The 18,200-nt window shown below is 56.4% G+C and overlaps 1 protein-coding gene and 1 long non-coding RNA gene across 5 annotated transcripts in view; one reads left to right on the top strand and one right to left on the bottom strand.

Moving 5' to 3' along the window:
* Positions 1 to 18,200, top strand: part of ITPK1 (inositol-tetrakisphosphate 1-kinase) — a 159,506-nt gene that overhangs the window by 83,953 nt on the left and 57,353 nt on the right. For 3 of the 4 annotated variants that reach the window (XM_040256608.1, XM_040256605.1, XM_040256607.1), the window contains one exon: positions 6,649 to 6,774. Coding sequence is in view for 2 of the 4 variants with exons in the window: in XM_040256605.1 (XP_040112539.1) it covers positions 6,649 to 6,774 (126 nt within the window). In the remaining 2 variants the exon portion in view is untranslated. Of the gene's footprint in view, positions 1 to 6,648; positions 6,775 to 7,863; positions 9,770 to 18,200 lie in introns of those variants that run through there. The other variant, XM_040256606.1, reaches the window with a different exon arrangement.
* Positions 5,009 to 9,738, bottom strand: LOC120874980. Its single transcript, XR_005723785.1, has 2 exons — positions 9,652 to 9,738; positions 5,009 to 5,652 (listed from the first exon to the last, which is right to left on the bottom strand). It is a non-coding gene; the product is annotated as an uncharacterized LOC120874980 (long non-coding RNA).

Here is an 18,200-nt window from a genome sequence, read left to right on the forward strand (position 1 = left end):
GGAGATCTTCTCGACCCAGGGATCGAACCCAGGTCTTCCACATTGCAGGCAGAGTTTTTACCACTTGAGCCACCAGGGAAGCGCCTTGTTAACAGAACTCAGGGGAGATTTCACTGGGCAGTAATAATGTAAAGAGTAAGAATAGAGAAACAGAATAGCTGAGCTTTTTGAGTGCACAGTTGTAGGAAAAACACACCTCCTGGGATTCACCTTTACTCTCACACTTCTGCACACTCGCCATGTCTGATGGCAGTTGGCTGGGGGCTTTTCCCATACCACATAAACCTGCAACACCAGGCTGGGAGTCCTAGAGTTTAACACAGTTCTGACACTGACCACCTAGAGATGAACATCAGCTCTACAGGTTAAGGACTCCCCCGTCCCTGCCCCGTCAGATGCCGGTTGCAAGTTTAGATTCATATCTGTGGACATGAGCCATCAGCTGTAAATCACAGGTTCCCACAATCCCCTCCTCTAGTTTGATTAATTTGATGCATTGGCTTCTGAAACTTGGGAAAACAGTTTACTTAGTATTTACCAGCTTATTATAAAGGACTATGGGAAAGGGTACAGTTGAACATCCAGGTGGAACAGGTGTATCGGGCAAGAGATGTGGGGAAGGGCTTCTGCGCCCTCCGGGCGACCCACTCTCCCAGCTCCTCCTCGTGCTCACCAGCCAGGACGCTCCCTGAACCTGTCCTCATGGGATTTCCTATGAAGGCTTCATCACAAAGGCACGATCTGTCACGAACTCATTTTCCAGCACCCTCCCCACTCAAGGATAGGGAGTGGGGCTGAAAGTTCCAAGCTTCTAATCATGCCTTGATCTTGCTGGTAACCCACCCCAATCCAGCTCACCAAGCATTGTCTCATTCAAATAAAAGACATCCCCATCACCCAGGAAGATCCCATTTGAGGACAAGCCCATGTGGTCACCCTACTTTGGAACCTGCATTTTCAGGCTAGCAGCCATGGTCTGGCATGAGTGCACGGCTCCAGCACCACCCCCGCTCTGTGTCAGGCTCTGTCCTGAGTAATTATACACATTAACTCAGTTCTCACAGCAGCCTGAGGTGGGGACTGGTGAGAGAGACACAGAGCCTAAATAACATGCCAGGCCTCACAGCTTCACAGCCACTCCTAGAGGACCCGGCCACCGAGCGTGGTTGTGGAATAGTAACCACACCTGCCTGATGTCCTCACCGGCTTCACCTGCAGCCTTTGCAGTAGAGAGGGCCATTGCAGCCTGTCTGGCTGTTCAGAAAAGTGTAGGTTTTTCTCAGTAGCCCAGGTCTCTGCTAGCATACCTTGCATGTTGCAGCCAGAGAGGATGAGTGGCCCCCATCATGGGGTGGGGGATGGGAGCCAGTTTTTCTGAGTCCCCAGCCTTCCCGATGCACATGCTTCTTTCACATCTAGCTGGTTGTTGATCACTTCAGGGAAGTGTGTGTGGGAGTTTGGGAGCAAAGGGAGAGCTGGAAGTACAGCCCAGAGAACCCACCAGAAAGCTGGAACCCTCTGCCTCTCATCTCATCTTGGCATCCCCCCATCCCCGCCCTCCCCCCATCCATGATCTCTCCTGTGAGGACTGCCTTCGCGTAGGCTCACAGACAACCCCAAACTCTTAGTGGCTTAATGCACTCAAGATTTGCTCATTGTTCATACCACAGCCGAATCCTGGTCCCCTAGGCATTGGAATCTTCTACAGGCTCCTCCGCTTCCAGCCCACAGATGAAGCATGAGAAGGGGAGGCGGTGATGGGCCACCCCCTGCAAGGTGCCAGTCAGCGGTCAGTGCTGTGGGAGAAGCTCTTTCTGCAGAGGCGGTAGCTTAGGGCACCTGAGGCATTTGGAACTGATAGATAAAGGAGAGGGTTTAATGCAGATGGCGCATCCTGCATCTCTGCAGCTGCCCCTCTACTTGGATTAAACCTTCCTTCTCCTGCCCATCTATGGAGGTCCCATTCTTCCCTCTCCCTTCCGTGGCTTGGTCTGGATACCTCCTCCTCCGGGAGGCCATTTCAGCCCCCTTTGCAGGAAAGAGTCACCTTGCTCCGTGGCAGGTTCCTTCTGGGACTGTGTTGCTCACTCTGTTCTTCGAAGCTGCCAGTGCGCTTAGCAGACATCTGCTGAGCTGTTAGGCTTCCTCGGTGGCACACTGGTAAAGAATCCACCTGCCAGCACAGGAGACCCGGGTTCAATCCCTGGGTCAGGAAGGTCCTCTGGAGGAGGAAATGGCAACCCACTCCATTATTCTTGCCTGGGAAATCCCATGGACAGAGGAGCCTGGCAGGCTACAGTCCATGCCGTCTCAAAGACTTGGACCTAACTTTAGTGACTGAACGACAGCAACAGCCTACGTCTTGCCTGGGTCCTGGTTCCAGGTCCTGGGGAGGCCAGGCTGCAGCCCTGGTCGTTGGGGAATCTCAGGATCTTGTGGAAGAGACAGAAGGTTAAAGAAACGACTTCATGCCTGGAAGTTACTTTGCTATCTTGGAGGGATGTGCATAGCATTTCGGGGACACCGGTGAGATGAAGCAGCCACTAATGCTTCCTGTTTGGGAAACGAGGAGTTCAGAAGTCTGAAAAAGGATCAAACTTGTATCCTGGGACTTGGGAGACTAGTAAGAGCTCATGTGTGGATAAGAGGCTACAGGCTGTGGGTGGGCACTCCGGGCAGAGGACTCACTGTGGCAGGGGAGCACTGCCCTGTGCAGGTTTGGGGCAGCTGGGGCTGTGTCCAGGGTGAACAGTCCCCCTGAGGCCCTGCGATGAGAGGGCAGGGGGCATCTGTGCCTGGTGCCCAGGAGGGGTCCGGAAGATACTTGTCAAGTTAACGAGGGATCAAGCTGAAGCGGGAATTTGTCTAGAGGGCTTAGGTGCCACATCTATAAACGGAATGTTCTAACTCACAGATCAGTCCTGGAAGGCGTAGTTCTGACATCCTCATTTTATGAAAGGGGAAACCGAGGCACGAGGCAGCTGAGCCAGGAGGGGTCTCCAGGTGCCCACTGTCGCGTCCTGTCCTCCTTAGCCAGCTGGTGGGCGGGAGGCAAGCGCCCAGCTCCCCTTGGATCACAACGAGGTTGCTTGTTCCCAAGGTCAGAGGTGGCCGTTGGGCCTCTGGGGTCTGCGGGCCTCTGTCCCATCTCCTCCTGGGCCTCCCTCCACCCTCGTCTGCCTCATCGCCTTCGTCACCGAGGAAACAGTGGGCCCTTGTTTTTTCCGAATCCTGAGCACTCAGGGCGGCGTGACTTGGAAACGTGGCGCCTGCAGCTACTGTAGGGGGGCCCTTCGTCCGGACACCCTGTGACTGGCTGAGGGGGCCCAGTCGAACCCTCTCTGAGGAGGAGGAGAGGTCCCCCGGGAGAGTTTCCTTTTCTGTGAGCAGAGTGTGGTCAGAAAAACCGAATGACACACTTGAAGTGAGTTCACTTCCGTCCTGGCCCCCAGTCCCACCCCATCTGGGAAAGGAAGCTTCTGAGGTGCCTCCCCAACCCCTTGACCCCACTGATCCCAGGATCCCATTCTCTGCAGCACCCCCCCCCCCCAAGGGCCTCTCTTCTGGGAACCCCTCCCTCTGTGAGGGGTCCCTTCCTTTGTGGCCCCCCCAGCCCCCTCTGAGGGTCCCCTCCTCTGCAGGGTCCTAGATTCTCTCCCACGTGTGCCCGGGGCCTGCTGACCGACAGCAGTTTTGGCTCCCCAGGGATCTGAGGGTGCAGCCCCGGAAGAACTTCTCCCCCTTCCCAGCCAGTGGGGAGGGACTGCTGGCTCCTTGGGGTAGACCCTCTCAGGGCTGCCAAGGCTCCGGCTCCTTGGGGTAGACCCCCTCAGGGCTGCCAAGGCTCCGGCTCCTTGGGGTAGACCCCCTCAGGGCTGCCAAGGCTCTGGCTCCTTGGGGTAGACCCCCTCAGGGCTGCCAAGGCTCCGGCTCCTTGGGGTAGACCCCCTCAGGGCTTCCGCGGCTCCTCTGGTCCTCTGAGGAAGGCTGGTACAGGAGGGCCTTTTGGAGCCACGGAAGCTCTGCTCAGGCCCCAGTGAGGATGCGGAGCGGGGACTAGCCAGGCCTGATGTGTGTCCAGAGCCGCGGCTCTCGTGAAAGGGTTTCACTGGCACAAAAACGCTTGGAAAATACACAAAGGACAGTGGCCAGCTTCCAAAACTCAACTGTTTACCTTCAGCAGAGTGGCCGGGAGCACAGGGAGCTTATTTTGCAAACAGCCCACAGTTGTCAGGTCTACAGACCTTGGGTGATGCCGGGCAAGCACGAGCCCGGGGCCTCTCCTGCCCACCTCCTTCCCCAGAGGCGTGTGGACCCCAGAGTCCTTCAGGGGCTGGCTTCTGTCCCTTTTTGCTGCACAGGAAACATTCTCTCTGGGATGGGGTTTCTGAGGCCTGGGGCGCCCTGCCCAGCCTGCCATGTGACCCAGGCTCTTCCGCCTGTAGCCGTCTCGTCTGAAAATGTTGGCCTCTTACTTCAGTGCCTGTCACGGTGGAGCCGCTGGTTACCGGGCAGATGGGCACCTCTGAGAATGAGCTGTTCCTTGCCTGTGTTCCCACTTGCCACTGGCTGCTCTGCCTTCCTTCCAATCCTGTTTTTTTTTTTTTTTTTGGTCTTCTTGGGAAGTGGCATTGGATGGAAATTAATAATGAATGTATGGACAGAACTGGAAAGATTCTTGGCGTTTCCTGTTTTTATCGAAGGGGAAACTGAGGCCCTGGGATGCTGCTAGGCTTTGGCACAGGCCCCAGGACATGGGCAGCTTGGCTGCAGGCTAAGCCCATCTGTGTTGCTGTTTGTCCAGGTCCCAGTGGATCATTTCCCAACCATGAGGCCTTACCCAGCCATTTTTTCTCCTCGGCTCTTGGGGTCCTGGTCTGTGAAGGCGTAGCTGTCACCTCTAGCTCCTGGCCCTCCTGTGAGGACAAGTACCGCATCCCTTCCCCTTCTAGGAGTCTTGGAAGATGGGCAGCTGCTCAGCTGGTCTGATTTTTGCTGTTTTGTTTTGTACACAGGCTAGAACATCGAGGGATCAGTATTCTTCAGTATTTTCCTTTTGTGAAGTCCATGAAATTTTTTTTTTTTAAAATAGGGAAAATCCCTTAACATCTTTCCTGGCAGACAATAAGAAAGAGGAGTTAAGGCTATCAGCAGGAAAGGCCTGGTGCATTCTGAAGATTTAATGGAAAAAGAGTTTAAATCAGGAGCATGACATGGCATGGGAGGGGTCAAAGGAGCTGGCAGGAGGTGGTGAGGTGCCCCCAAAATGGTGGGGTGTCACCACCCCAGGCCCAAGGGGATGAGGGGAGGGAAGAGCCTAGAGACAGTGGTGGTCTTGGGAGAGGGGCAGCCTTGCTCAAGGGAGATGTTGGGGCCGTGAGGATGGTGGGGACAAGCACCCAGACTCCTGTCCCATCCTCTCTCCCATCTACTGCTGGTGCCTCTAAAGGGCCAGACATGGCCAGCTGCCAGAGGGCAAGGCACCCAGACGGTCGTGGCTCTGGGGCACAGTGCGGGCACGGGACTCGGGCTGGGGGCTGGGTGGCCGGCCCAGCTTCGGTTCTGGCTCTGCTTTCTCCCTGTGAAATCCTTGGCAGGTTCCAGAAGTCTGTGTTTTCCACTGTCTGTGTGGAATTGCCTCTCACTGTGTGGCTGGAAAATAAAAAGAAACAAATGGACATATGTTTTTAGCACCAAGCCTCCCTAGAGCTGTCATCATGATCTCCTCCCTAATGACTTTGAAACAAACAGCCTGGAATCCTGGAGGGAGCCCCACTGGGGGAGTGGGACGGAGGGCAGGGGTGGGGCTGGTGGCCTTCTTTGGCCTCCGCTGAGGCCACTCGAGGGGTCAGCCAGGTGATCGGCTGGCGCTGCCGCCTCCAAGAGTACAGGCCCTGCATGTGGTGGCGGCCGCGTGCCAGGCGGTAGACATCTGGTGGCCAGGAAGTGTGGTGTCAGGAGGCCCTGGCTGTTGGTAGGTGCTCCTGTCTTGGGGGTCTGGGATGCCGGCTGTCAGCCAGCAGCTCTGGCTCCCCCAGGACCCGATCTTCCAAACCCCATGCTCTTGAAAAAATAAACACATTCCCCCAGTGGAGTAGGGCGAGCCGGGGACTCAGGGACTCCAGGTGGCCCTGCATCCCTTGCTTTGTCGTCAAAGGCCAGCCCTGATCTCAATGTGAAGTGCCAGCGGCCAGCCTCACAGAGACCGAGACCGTGGATAGTTTCATGGGGAGAGTGTCTGCTTGGATCTCAGTTCTGGTCTGGCCTTGTGACTTCAGTCATTGAACTTGACCTTGCCGGACCCTGGTGTCCCCACCTGAGAGGCCCTGGGTGGTGGGACAGCTGCAGGGTGGCCAGTAAGTGCTCTCATAGTGACTCTCGCTTGACCCGTAGGTCTTTAGTCACCCTGACTCCACCTGTGTGTCTTTTGTGTCCTGGGCAGCCTGGCACTCGGGGCCAGAAGCACAAACACGGGGCCTGCCCTGGAGGAGTTCCAGGGCCTCAGCGGGGCCTGTCCTGTCCTGTCCCACGAGTGCCAGCCCTCCTCACGCTCCATGCCCTGGAGACATGGAGAGGGGATGGGATGGACGAGGCAGCAAACTCACGGGCTCAAGTTGTTCTTTCTCTGTCTGTGTCTCCCTCTCGCAGCTGAACCTGAGCCGGCCGATCGAGGAGCAGGGCCCCCTGGACGTCATCATCCACAAGCTGACTGATGTCATCCTCGAAGCCGATCAGAACGACAGCCAGGCCCTGGAGCTGGTGCACAGGTTCCAGGTGCGTGGGGGAGGGGGTCAGGGTGGTGGTGGGGGGCTGGGAACGGCTCTGTGCCTCTCTGAAGCCGCGGAGCTGTCCTGCTAGGTTACCCGTAGACACAGCTCTGCCACTGCCAAGACATGGGCCTGTGGTCGGGCCCTTCCCTCCTGGGGTCTCTGTCTTTGGAGGTGAGATGGGCCTGCTTGTAGCCGCCCCCATCCGCCGTCTACCCTTAGAGGTATGATTTACTGATCGGGGTGCTGCCCAGTCCAATCAGGCCCTTGCCTCCTCTGTGCATACCCGGCCACAGCTGCAGGTGCTGTGTTGGCATAGAGGTGGGAACCCTCTTGCCACCCTTGAAGAAAAGGACTCCCCGAGGGTGTTTGAGCTGCAGTGGCCACCCTTGGGCCCCTGAGTCCTGCCCCGGTGGAGAACCCCCTCTGCGTGCTCATGGCTTTGAACCTGCAGGCGCGTCTCTGAGCTCCGACCAAGTCTCCCTGGCTCTTCCCTCTTCCCTTCCCCCTGTTCCCCAGTGTCCTGGGCCCTGACCCCACAGTGACCTGCTTGCTGCCTTGAGCGCTGCTGCCGTCGCCCCCACTGACTTGCCCTGTGTTTTCTCTGTTGTGGACAAGAGCGTGATTCATTCCTCAGGAAAGCAGCTTGGGGTCATGAAAAACAAGGTCATGTTATCAGTGAAAAATGCACTTGAGATCCAGGGCCTTCCCAGTGGGAGGGATGCTCAAACCAGCACTTTTCAGAGCGTGTTGACTGGAGGGGTGACATCCTGTCCTTCCTTATCAGGACAAAGGGGAATCTCACCGCCACACAGCAGCCCTCCTGCTGACAGCATTTTCTTTTGCCCTTGTGTCCCGGGTTGGTGACCTCAGCCACCCTCGCTCCCGCCTGGACCGACCGTGTCAGGCTCCCTGGAGCCCCAGGGGCCCGTGTGTGGCCCCGCTGGTGTCCCCTCCCCTCCCGCACGCACCTGCAGAGGTGTGCTGTAAAGGGGCGCCCTGCAGTGACTTCGGCCAGCAGCCTGACATGATCCACTCCCCCTGCCTCTCCCAAAGGGCTGGGGGCCGTGGAGAAAGGTGTTTGGGCTCCTCTGAAGCCTCAGTTTTTGTATTTGCACGGTGGTGTCAGTACTGTGTTGGGAGGAGTGAACAACACGATGCCCATGAAAGTGCTTCACACAGTGCTCGGGGCCCAGTGAGTGCTTGGTTGGAAGGTCAAGGCCATTGTGAGCATATGACCTCGAGCCTTCGTCTCCTCTTCTGTGAAATGGGGTTGCTGCTAGTTCCTACTTCTTAGGATGCTATGAGAAGGTTGCTGTGAGCAGTAAGTGTCTGAGTACATAGATGGGTCTGATGTTTGCTGAGTTCTTCCGGCAGCTCCACCACTGTCATTACTTTCTTAGATAAAGGACTGCAGCCCCCAGCCCAGCCCATTGCCCTGGGGGGTTATAGAACGACCAACCCTGGGGGACCTCCCATCCCCTGCTCCCCACAACCAGACACACAGCCCACAGCCCAGGGCAGGTGGTGGTGAACAGTAAAGGGGAACTGGGTGCCCTGAGTTTCCGTTCTGGTGCGAAGAAGGTGAGCGAGCACATCATGGGGGACGTGGGGACATGCTGCTTCAAGGGTTTCAGCCACCAGCTGTGTGTCCCAGGGGGGGTCTCAGCTGGTCTCGGAAGTCTGTCTCGCCCAGGGCACACAGAACAGCTGCCCTCAGATGCCTGGGGTGACCTCAGGATAACCTTCCAGCCTGGGTATCTCTGGGATAAGTTTTCACTGCCATCTGTGCTTGAGCCTGAAGCGGATATCTGATAAGGCCGGGACGTTTCCTCTTTTGTGAAGAGAACAATCCTTTGGGGAGAAGGATGACAGGCCATGCTTCGTCCAGGCCCGGAGAGGAGAGGAGATGGGCAGGGGCTGGTGGAGAGGAGGGCTGAGACGTGCCAGGTGAGGCCACTCAGCATCATGGGGCCCAGTGCTGTCGGCGCTGCCCTGGTCATCCCACCTGCACGAGATACAAGGTTCAAGTTCAGAGCCAGGCCGTAGACTGACAAACTTGACCTTGACCATGCTGTTGTTTTCAGACACCTGTTTTAATGTTTATTCTGGAGACATGACAGGGAGGCATGGGGGGAGGGGCCCAGGGCCACGAGAGGCAGAGGAATGTTCAGACTTCAGCAGCCGGGAAGCAGGGCCCTGGGGCTGGGGTTTGCAACCCTGGCCTTTCTGCATTTTGTCATAAGAAAACAGAGAAAGGTGATGTGGCTCAGAAGGGGCACAGCTCAAAGGGCCTTCTGCAAAGGCACAGCTCAGGTCCCTGGGGAAGTAGCCTGGGGCTGCATAGGTCAAGATAGATATGTTTCTGAGATGTTTTTGGACAACTCTAGAGCATTCTGCTTGTGGGATGCTCCTACTAAGCTGCCAGAGCCCAGGGATTGAAAGGAATTCTCAGAGCTGAGAGGTTATGCTTTTTTTTTTTTGGGCTGCCCTTGAGGACAGGTTGGGGACTGAGGGTCTGGGGTTTATACAGATCGCTGAAGCTGGTTGCCATAGAAACCAGCTCCCAAGCTGCCGCCTGCCCCGTCACCATCCCCCTCCTTTAAAAAAAAATACTGGCCTCAAGAGGGCTTGGCTTGGAGAATCATGGGGATGATTCAGTTGTTTTCTGTGCCAAGGTTCTCCTGGAGCCGGCAGCCTGGTGCCGCCGTGGCCCTGCCCTGAGATTCAGTTATCAGTGAACCAACCTGGGCAGAGGGCCCTTGGGGGCCACGTCCACATGGACAAGTGGGGTTAGGGTGGTGTGAAGGTCCTGGTCCCAGCACTCAGGGGTCTCCTGGCATCCAGAGCGGCTGCCTCAGGGGAGCAGCGAGAACCGACTCACCGCGGCATCCAGGGCCGGCTGTCAGCTGTCGCCTGGGGCATGGTTCTGTTGCCCTCCTGGAATGGATGAAGCATTATGGCGAGCGATCATCTTCTTTGGGGCAGGTGACTCCGGCCAGGTAGAGCTACCTGGGGTTTTCCCTGAACAAGCTTGTGGGGAAGAGGTTTGAGTTTGAACTGTCACCTTTTCTACTCATCTCCACTAGCTGGGAGGACGTTAAGTCCTTCTAATGGCCCCCAGACCCCCAGCGTGGACTCAAGGACCACTTTCTCCGCAGCGGCACGCTACTACTTGCTGAGCCCATCCACCCTCCAACCCTGCCTTCCCGCCCGGCGGAGAGGTCTGGGCAAGCCAGGAACTGCCTTTGTAGCCCCCCGAGTGATGAGCTAGGAGACACCCTGACCTGGTCCCTGAAGGCCCTGGCTAGAAGCTATCTCACTGCAGTGATGATAATAAAGACTGTAGGCTCTGTTGTGGCCCGTGGGGGCTGCAGTCTGGCCACGGCCTCCCTCCCCACTCCCCAGTCTCATCTTGTCCTGCCTGTCCCTTCCTTGCTCAAGCTCTGAGCTCTTTCCACCTCCGTGCCTCTGCACAGGCTGTTCCCTGGAGTGGAATTCGTCCCCAGCCCCAGGATCAGGCGCCGTTTCCTGGAGTACGTCTCTGATTAGCTGACTGCAGGCACATTCCCTGTCTGAGGCCCTCAAAGCTCTGCACTTTTCCTTCCGTCTGTTTGGAGGTTTGTAGTTCTTGAGGGGTTGTTCTGGCCAGTCTCTCCATCTGGGGTTCTGCTTCAAGCTCCCCCAGTCTCCCCTTTGCTGCGGTCGGCCACGTGTCTGTGAAGTTGAAGAGCATCGTGGGTGTGGGCCACGCAGGGCGTCCTGGTGGGTCCCTGGAGGGAGAAAGCGGCTCCAGGGGGGCAGCTGGGAGCAGGCCCAAGGAGGGAGGGCGCTTGGGCCGGCTCACCGGGCTCTGTTCGCTGCATGTGGGCGTGCCCTCAGACCTGGGGACCTGCACGGTGGCAGAGAAGAGTGGAGAAGAGCGCGTTTCACACCAGGCTACAGGGCTTAGACTTTATCCTGCAAGCTGGGGGTGGGAGTGATAAGATCAGATTTAAATGGAAAGAGAAGCCCTGCTTGGGAGGGGAAATTGCCAGCGCAGGATGAGCTTGGGACAGTAGGGACCCTGCAGTCATTGAAACCTGGTGGTTTTCTGAGACGGAGGGGGCATGCCATCCGAGGCTTAGCAGTGCCCCCTCCTCACCCTGGGGCCCCACCGTCCTCGGTGTGCCTTGCTCAGCCACGACTGGCCAGCCTCTGAGCAGCCTGGGCCAGCGCAGCCCGCATGCTCCTAGTCCTGGACAGCCACCAGCCTCTGTCTCTGTCTCAGTTTTTGCCTGTCCAGTCCCCTCCCTCCTCATGCCTTCTCCCAGCTGACCCCCCAGAGCCCCTTTCTCCCTCCAGGGGTCCCTGCACCCACCCACATCTGCGATGCTCTCTTTCCCTGTTCTGGACTTTGACGGTCATGGAATCATATAAGACACCATCTTTGGGAGCTTCCTGGTGGCCCAGTGGTTAGGACTATGTATTTTTCACTGCCTAGCACCTCAGAGAGGCTCGTCTTGGCTCTTAGTCTCTGCCCCAAAGTGATAGGTGCCCGGGGACCCTTGACAGTTCAGTAGCCACTCGGATCCTCCAGGCCTGTGAGTACCTGCTGGGATCAGAGGAGTAAGAGCTGCTTGTAGGCCCGGGAGCCGAACACGGCAAGCAACAATATCTGGGCCCTTTTCTTTGAAAAAATAAGAAAGGCTCTGAAACACGTTCACAGGCATGATGCCCTCAAGACGGGTGCCAGTCGTGAGTGTGTGGAAGCGTTCACCATCCTTATTGTTAGCACCTGGTGTGAGAGCAGGTGTAAGACCGTCTGCCCAGGTGGAGCCTTTAGAGACCCCTAAGTCACATAGGCTTATTATTATTGCTATTACTATTCCTTTTAAAAATTTTATATAATTTATTTCTTTTAAAGGTATTTTTTAAATGCATCTTTTAAGTTTTTTTTGTTTTTGTTTTTAAATGTGGCCCTTTCTTAAAGTCTGTATTGAATTTGTTACAATACTGCTTCTGTTTTACGTTTTGGTGCTTTGGCCGAGAGGCGTGTGGTATCTTAGCTCCCCAACCAGGGATCAAACCCGCAACCCCTGCATTGGAAGGCGAAGTCTTAACCACTGGACTGCCAGGGACATCCCTGTTATCATTATTATTATTATTCCATGGCAGTAGTACTGCCCTAGCAGCCTTATCTGTGACTGTCGGTCCCAGCCAACTTGAGAGCTCTTAACTGTAATTGAAGTCAATGAGACCGTGATTACGAAAGTGTCCCCAAATGGAAGCTGAGCTCTGTGACAGCAGAGCGAAAGAGTAGACTGATTGTAGCCTTAGAGGCAGGGCCGGGTGGGCTTCAGGGGGACTCTGGGTACTGTGCTAGGCTTCACTCTTCACCAGCTGACCCACCGGGGCCTCGGTTGCCCCCTGGCCACACCGGGAAGATGCCAGAATGGCAGCAGAATACGTGACCTGAGAACAGCGGTGCAAGCCGAAAGGCCGTTGCTATGAACAGCGGCGATCACCTCTAAGACCCCAGCTCCGTTCTCCTCTGGCCCCTGTGGCTCTGAAATGATTCACAGCTGTGTTGACTCAAAGCCTGTCACCCTCAGACGTGTACCGAGCCGCCGCCAGCACGGGGCTGTGTACTGTGTGTGCTGGGCACCCACTGGAAGTAGCACAAGCAGTAGATTTTACTGTTGGCGGCCTTCTAGTCTGATGAAGATAGCATCTGAACCGATCAAAGGTTAAGTGAGTTTCTGTCCATTTTGGGGGCAGGACCTGGTAACCTGTGGACCTTCAGGAGGGGGCTCAAAATAGGAACCCTGAGCACCAGTGAAGGGTTTAGGCGGTCACCATGGAGCCACGGAAGAGGCCACAGTTTCTTGAGCACATCCCAAGGGGCCCTCTCGGCTATGGGCATTGCCCATCTCATATCTTGTTTGGTACTTACATCAATCCATGGAAAAATGGAATTACTTCCCCATTTTTCATGTGACAAAGCTGAGGCCCAAGAAAGTTATTAAATCACTTGCTTGCAGTCACTGAGGAAGAAGGTAGCTTGTGTTCTTTTCAGAGATGCCTCAGAGGGGCCTTGGCTGCCCACTGACAGACCCCTGGGGGCTGAGGGCCAGTGATGCCCGGTCACTGTCTGGCCGTGCCAGACTCTGACCCTGCTGGTGCCACCCGATGATGAAATAAATGTTGGCTGGATGGAGGCCAGGGAGGCAGAGTTGGGTGGATCTGGTAGCCCTGGCCCCAGGACAGGATTCCTGGGGTGGCTGTGAGGTCAGCCTCCCCGTGACATCTATCCCAGGTCAAGAGGCCCCTCTTCCCACGGCGGAGGTGGCCACACAATCTGGCCATTGTGCACCCAGGCCAGGCTGCTAGGCCACGGCTGTGAATCGCTCTTTCTGCCCCGGGGAGCGTGGTGCCCTTTGGGGCCGTTGACTGTCTGCAGGGCCTTTCTCTGTGGAGAGGGAGGCCGGCCCTCTAGGAAGACCCTCAACTTTATGACCCTGTTACCTGCCCAGAGCAGAGCTGGACTTTGTACGGCAGGGGAAGAGACGCCGGCCCAAGGCCTGAGCTCACTCCGGGAGCTGGCCTCCTTCCCTCTGTGTGTGTAGACAGTTTTTCACAGCACAGGGTTGGCGGTGTGCTGGCTTTTAGAACGTTTGCTAATAATACATTTTCCCCAAATGGTAAGGAAAACTTGTGTACAAGTTTTGTGATGTGTACAAGCATGTACACGTTTTGTGTTTGTGTACACGTGATGTGATGTACACATCATTTCAGGGTTCCTTAGCTTGGTCCTGTGGATGTGTTGGGCTCCTGGGTTTGGGGTTTTGGAAATCGAGAACTCCAACCAAGAGGTTTGTAGTCTGGTGGGTTCGTCATTTCAGGAACACCTATGGCAGGAAGGTCTCTTCTATGCTCCTTCTGGCCTGTTTGGGGCCATGACCTACTGACTTGCTTCTGTGCAACCCGTGTGGTCTGTGTGCCCACGATTAAGGCCTGTGTGGTTTCTTTCAACTTCGTGTAATAAATCACAAAGCCTCTCACCAGCCAAGAGTAAAGCTGCTCTGGTGGCCACGTGCTGGGGCTGCCGACCTCTGTCCTCTGGGGACGGACAGAGTTGGGCAGGAGGACCTTCCTATGCTGGCTCAGGTCCAGGTCCCTGCCTCAGGCCTCGCACACCCGCTGGCTTCCAGTCCCTGTCCTGGCCTGTATCTCTGTCTCTCCATTGATCCGTGAGAGCATTTGTCAAATAACCATAATGTCATTTATTCCACAAGCCTCAATTAAGCACTTACTGTGTGCCAAGAATCTTAAAAGACATCACAGATACAAAAAATAAGACAGATCAGGTGGACACAACCCCTATCCGCACAGATTTGTATTTGGTGTGTGTTGGGGGGAGCTTCCCAGGTGCCACTATTGGTAAAGAACCCCCCTGCCAATGCAGGAGACATAAGAGACGTGGGCTTGATCCGTGGATTAAAAGATTCCCTGAAGAAGGGCATGGCATTCCAGTATTCTTGCTTGGAGAATCCCATGGACAGAGGAGTTTGGTGGGCTATAGTCTATGACTGAAGCGACTTAGCTCACACTCACACGTGTGTGTGTTTATTGCTACAGGTGAGGCAAGGGTTCATACTAACAAAACATAAGTAAATGGAGGAAAAGTAATATAGTCTCCAATCATGATTAAGTTCCGTGCTGTGTGTGTGCTCAGTTGCTCAGTTGTGTCTGACTCTTTGTGACCCTGGGGACCGTAGCCTGCCGTGCTCCTCTGTCCATGGGATTCTCCAGGCAAGAATACTGGAGTGGGTTGCCATGACCTCCCCCAGCGAACCTTCCTGACCCAGGGATCGAACCTGTGTCTCTTGGATCTCCTGCATTGGCAGGTGGATTCTTTAGCACTGTGCCACCTGGGGAAGCCCGTGGCAAGTTCTCGGAAAAAGAAAAATCAAGGCCTGTCATAACCTGGAGATTCTTCTCGCCCCTCTGAGGAGGTAACACTTGAGCCGGGGCCTAGAAGCCTGGTAAGCAGGGACAGGTTGTGGAGCAGGTCTAGGGGCTGTGTCGCAGGATGGCACGGAGGCCTGTGGGCCTGGAATAGGCTGGTGCAGCACAGCACAGTGGCGGGCGAGAGTGTGCAGCCCGGGCCTGCGATGGCCACTGCTCAGGAGAGGGCGGAGATGTGCAGCCGGAAGTGAGACAGTGGTCTGCAGCACCCGGGGTCACTGCCAGGGTCACGGCTGGCAGCCACAGCCATCTCTGTTCTCCTGCATCCAGGGGCTGGGAAGGCAGCTGAGTGCAGGGGTGAGGGGCCTCCCTGGCCTGAGTGGCCCCGGGTCCCAGAGTTCAGCGGCACCCTGCAAACTCTGCTGTGATTCCAGGCATCTCCCCACTGACAGTGTCACAGGCATCCCGAGTCCTGGCTGTAACCTGGCACACCCAGCAGAGCAGGCCAGGGACCCCGCAGGCCTCGGCGAGCCGAGAGTCCGACTCTGGCCGGAGGCTGCAGCCTCGGGTGGGGCGGGCAGAGCTGGCCTGTGGCCTGGTTCCTGGGACGCAGCCCGAGGGTAGGGGCTGCTCCAGCGGCTCACCTGAACAGGTGGGTGGAGAAGGCGCACAGGGCTAGGACAGGTGTTTTGGGAGTAAGGGGGCCGCTGCTAAGCTGGGGTGACACCGAGCTCCTGGGACCAGGCGGCCCCTCTCTGGTGCTCACTGTGCTCAGCTATGATGCCGCTGGGACCCCCTCCAGTCCCACCAGTGGCCGCTGATTGGAAATGCCAGCCTGTCCTGGTTGAGAGTCAGCCCCTGAAGAGGTGCCTTCTCCTGGCCGCACCCAGCCCTGCACCTCCCCCACTGGTCCCAAAGCTGATGTGTGGCTGCAGTCTCTGCTTGCTCGAGGGCCTGAGCAGTGCCCTGGCACCGTGACAGGGCATGTGGCGTTGGTCAGGTGCACAGCCTGGCCGGGCACCTTGCCAGCCTCCAGCAGACGGGAGGTAGAGGACGCCTACAGATTTGGTGCTGAGGTCCAGGGGCAGAAAGAGGGGTATTGTTCTAGTCCGGAGCCTGGGAAGGAGGCGAGAGGGTGTTTGTTGTCTCAGATGGTAAAGTGTTCCGTTTCCTTCCCGCCCTCTCTTCCTCAGCATTCAGGGGTTATCCGTTGGTGGGATCGCTTTTCTTCGTGGACTTTCCATCAGTTCTATGAACAGCAGTGTCCCCACCATGGGGACCACAGTTTTCTCTCTGATGGCCAAGTGAGACGCGTGACGCTGCCGACCGTCTGGGAAGATGACCTGGGGGGTGGATGGTTGTGGGTGGCATCCGGCTTTGGGATGGGATGAGGGCCTGTGATCTGGAGGCCACTGGTGGGCACTTGGCACACCCAAGATGTTCAGGCCCATCTCACTCCTCTAACCCCCCACCTGCCTCCCCTCTCCCCGTCTAAGAGGGGTTTCCCTCAGCTCTGTCCGTGGCACGGGTCATGTACAGTTCAGCCTGGACTCCTCCAGTGTCTTGCCCTTTCTGAAACCCTTGTTCTGAGGCTCGTTCCCCAGCAGGGACAGGTAGGGGTTATGGCTGGCGTTCTGTTGCCAGGAAGCCTCCTGAACACTCCAGTGTTTCTCCCACCTTCTCCCCCTGGGACCGTGACTGCTACCAGTCTATCCATGCACTGTGGCTCTTGTGGGTTCCTTAGGGGTGTTTTTCCCTGTGTCCTCTCTGTCTGGCTCTCCACCGTCTGGTGTAGCCAAATTTGCATGTGCAGCACATTTAAGGAGTTTATTCTTCCCCCTGCTACCCAGCCATCCAGTCCCTGCTGGGGGCTGGGGGCAGCAACCCAGAGCCTTTTTGGGGAGTTCTGTGTTCAGGAGCAAAGGTGGTCATCCCATCCCCTCACAAAGCCACTGTTCTGTGTGGTCTGTTTTGGAAATGATTCGATAGCAGTCCTTCCTTCAGGCTGCCATATTCTTTTTAATGGCTGCATAGTATTCCACCGAATAGCCTTAAATCCTTTTCTCAACCCATCCTCTACTGCTGGACACTTAGAACGTTTCACATCATGTTTTGGAAATGCTGCAGAGAGTAAATATCCTCGAACATACATCTTTGTGTGCCCATGTGGGGAATTATATGGGGAAAATACCTAGAAATAGAAATGCTGAGTTTATGTCTTCTTAATTTTGGCCATTGCCCAATGTCTCTCCATAGAAGTTGTGCCAGCAGCACTCCCACCGAGCAAGTCCTGGCCCCTGTTCCACCCTTTTGGGAGGTGTTTCTAATCAGTTTCATTTGGCACCAAGTCAGAGAGAATCCAAGCGTGCCGGGACCTAGTACTCACCTCCTCATCCTGTTGTTTTTTTCCTGCCGGGCACTCAGGGTCCTGGGAAGGGCAGTGTGTGAGCCAGGCTCACTCAGCCTGCCTGGGCCTTGAACCTGCTCACCTTGCTCCTGTCTAGTGCTCGTGTACACCCGGCCTTTCTCCTCCGTACTCCTGTGCGGCGGGAAGGGCCTGGCCACCTGGCCTGAGCTCCCAGGTTTAAATAACAGGTCTGAAGAGCAAAATAGGCCGAGGGGTAAATTGCACCGTCATTTTCCTTTCAGTACCTCTGCCAGATGAGACACGATATTGTGCCAAAGGTCAGGCAGCATCTCGGTTCTTCCTGCCCAGCGAAGCCTGGCGCACGTGCCCCCAAGGCCAGTGCTTCACCTGACACGCTGCCCAGGACGCGTCCCTTCCAAGCTCAGCCGCTTAGCCTTGCACACTGCTGGACGGGTCACCGCCAAGCTCAGGGCTGGCTTGTCACTCCCGGGCCCAGAACCTGTTGCTTTAGGATCAAGTCCAAACCCCATGGCTGGTCCGTCTCCAGCTGTCTCTCCCTGCTGTCTTCACGTAACCTCCCCTTTGAGAGCTCTGTCCACCCAACCACGTGGGCGGCCTCACCCCATGCCTCTGTTTTTGCTGTCTCCTCTGCTTTTGCTGTCTCCTCTGCTTGGAATGTCTTTTCGTGTGTCCCATGCCTGTGACCCACAGTGTCACCAGCTTCCAGAAACCCTCTCTCCTCCCCTCTTCCCCTCTCCCCCATAGCTGGATTACTCCCCCTCCCCACACCCCCACATGGGAACACTGCCCTTCTCTATTATCACCAGTCACCCCACATCTCTGTTCACTTATGAGCCCCCAGTGAGAGGGGGTGGGGTGTGGCTGCTCTGTGGCTGAAGACACCACACACACACACACACCACACACACACACCCCACCCCCCCCCCCACACACACCACACACACACACCACACACCTCACACCCCCCCCCCACACACACCCCCATACACACACCCCACACACACCACACACACACACCACATACACACACACCCCACACACACACCTCACACCCCCCCCCCACACACACACCCCCATACACACACCACACACAC

This window comes from Oryx dammah, unplaced genomic scaffold, assembly GCF_014754425.2.
Source record: "Oryx dammah isolate SB20612 unplaced genomic scaffold, SCBI_Odam_1.1 HiC_scaffold_16, whole genome shotgun sequence".
In the NCBI taxonomy this organism is placed as follows: domain Eukaryota; kingdom Metazoa; phylum Chordata; class Mammalia; order Artiodactyla; family Bovidae; genus Oryx; species Oryx dammah.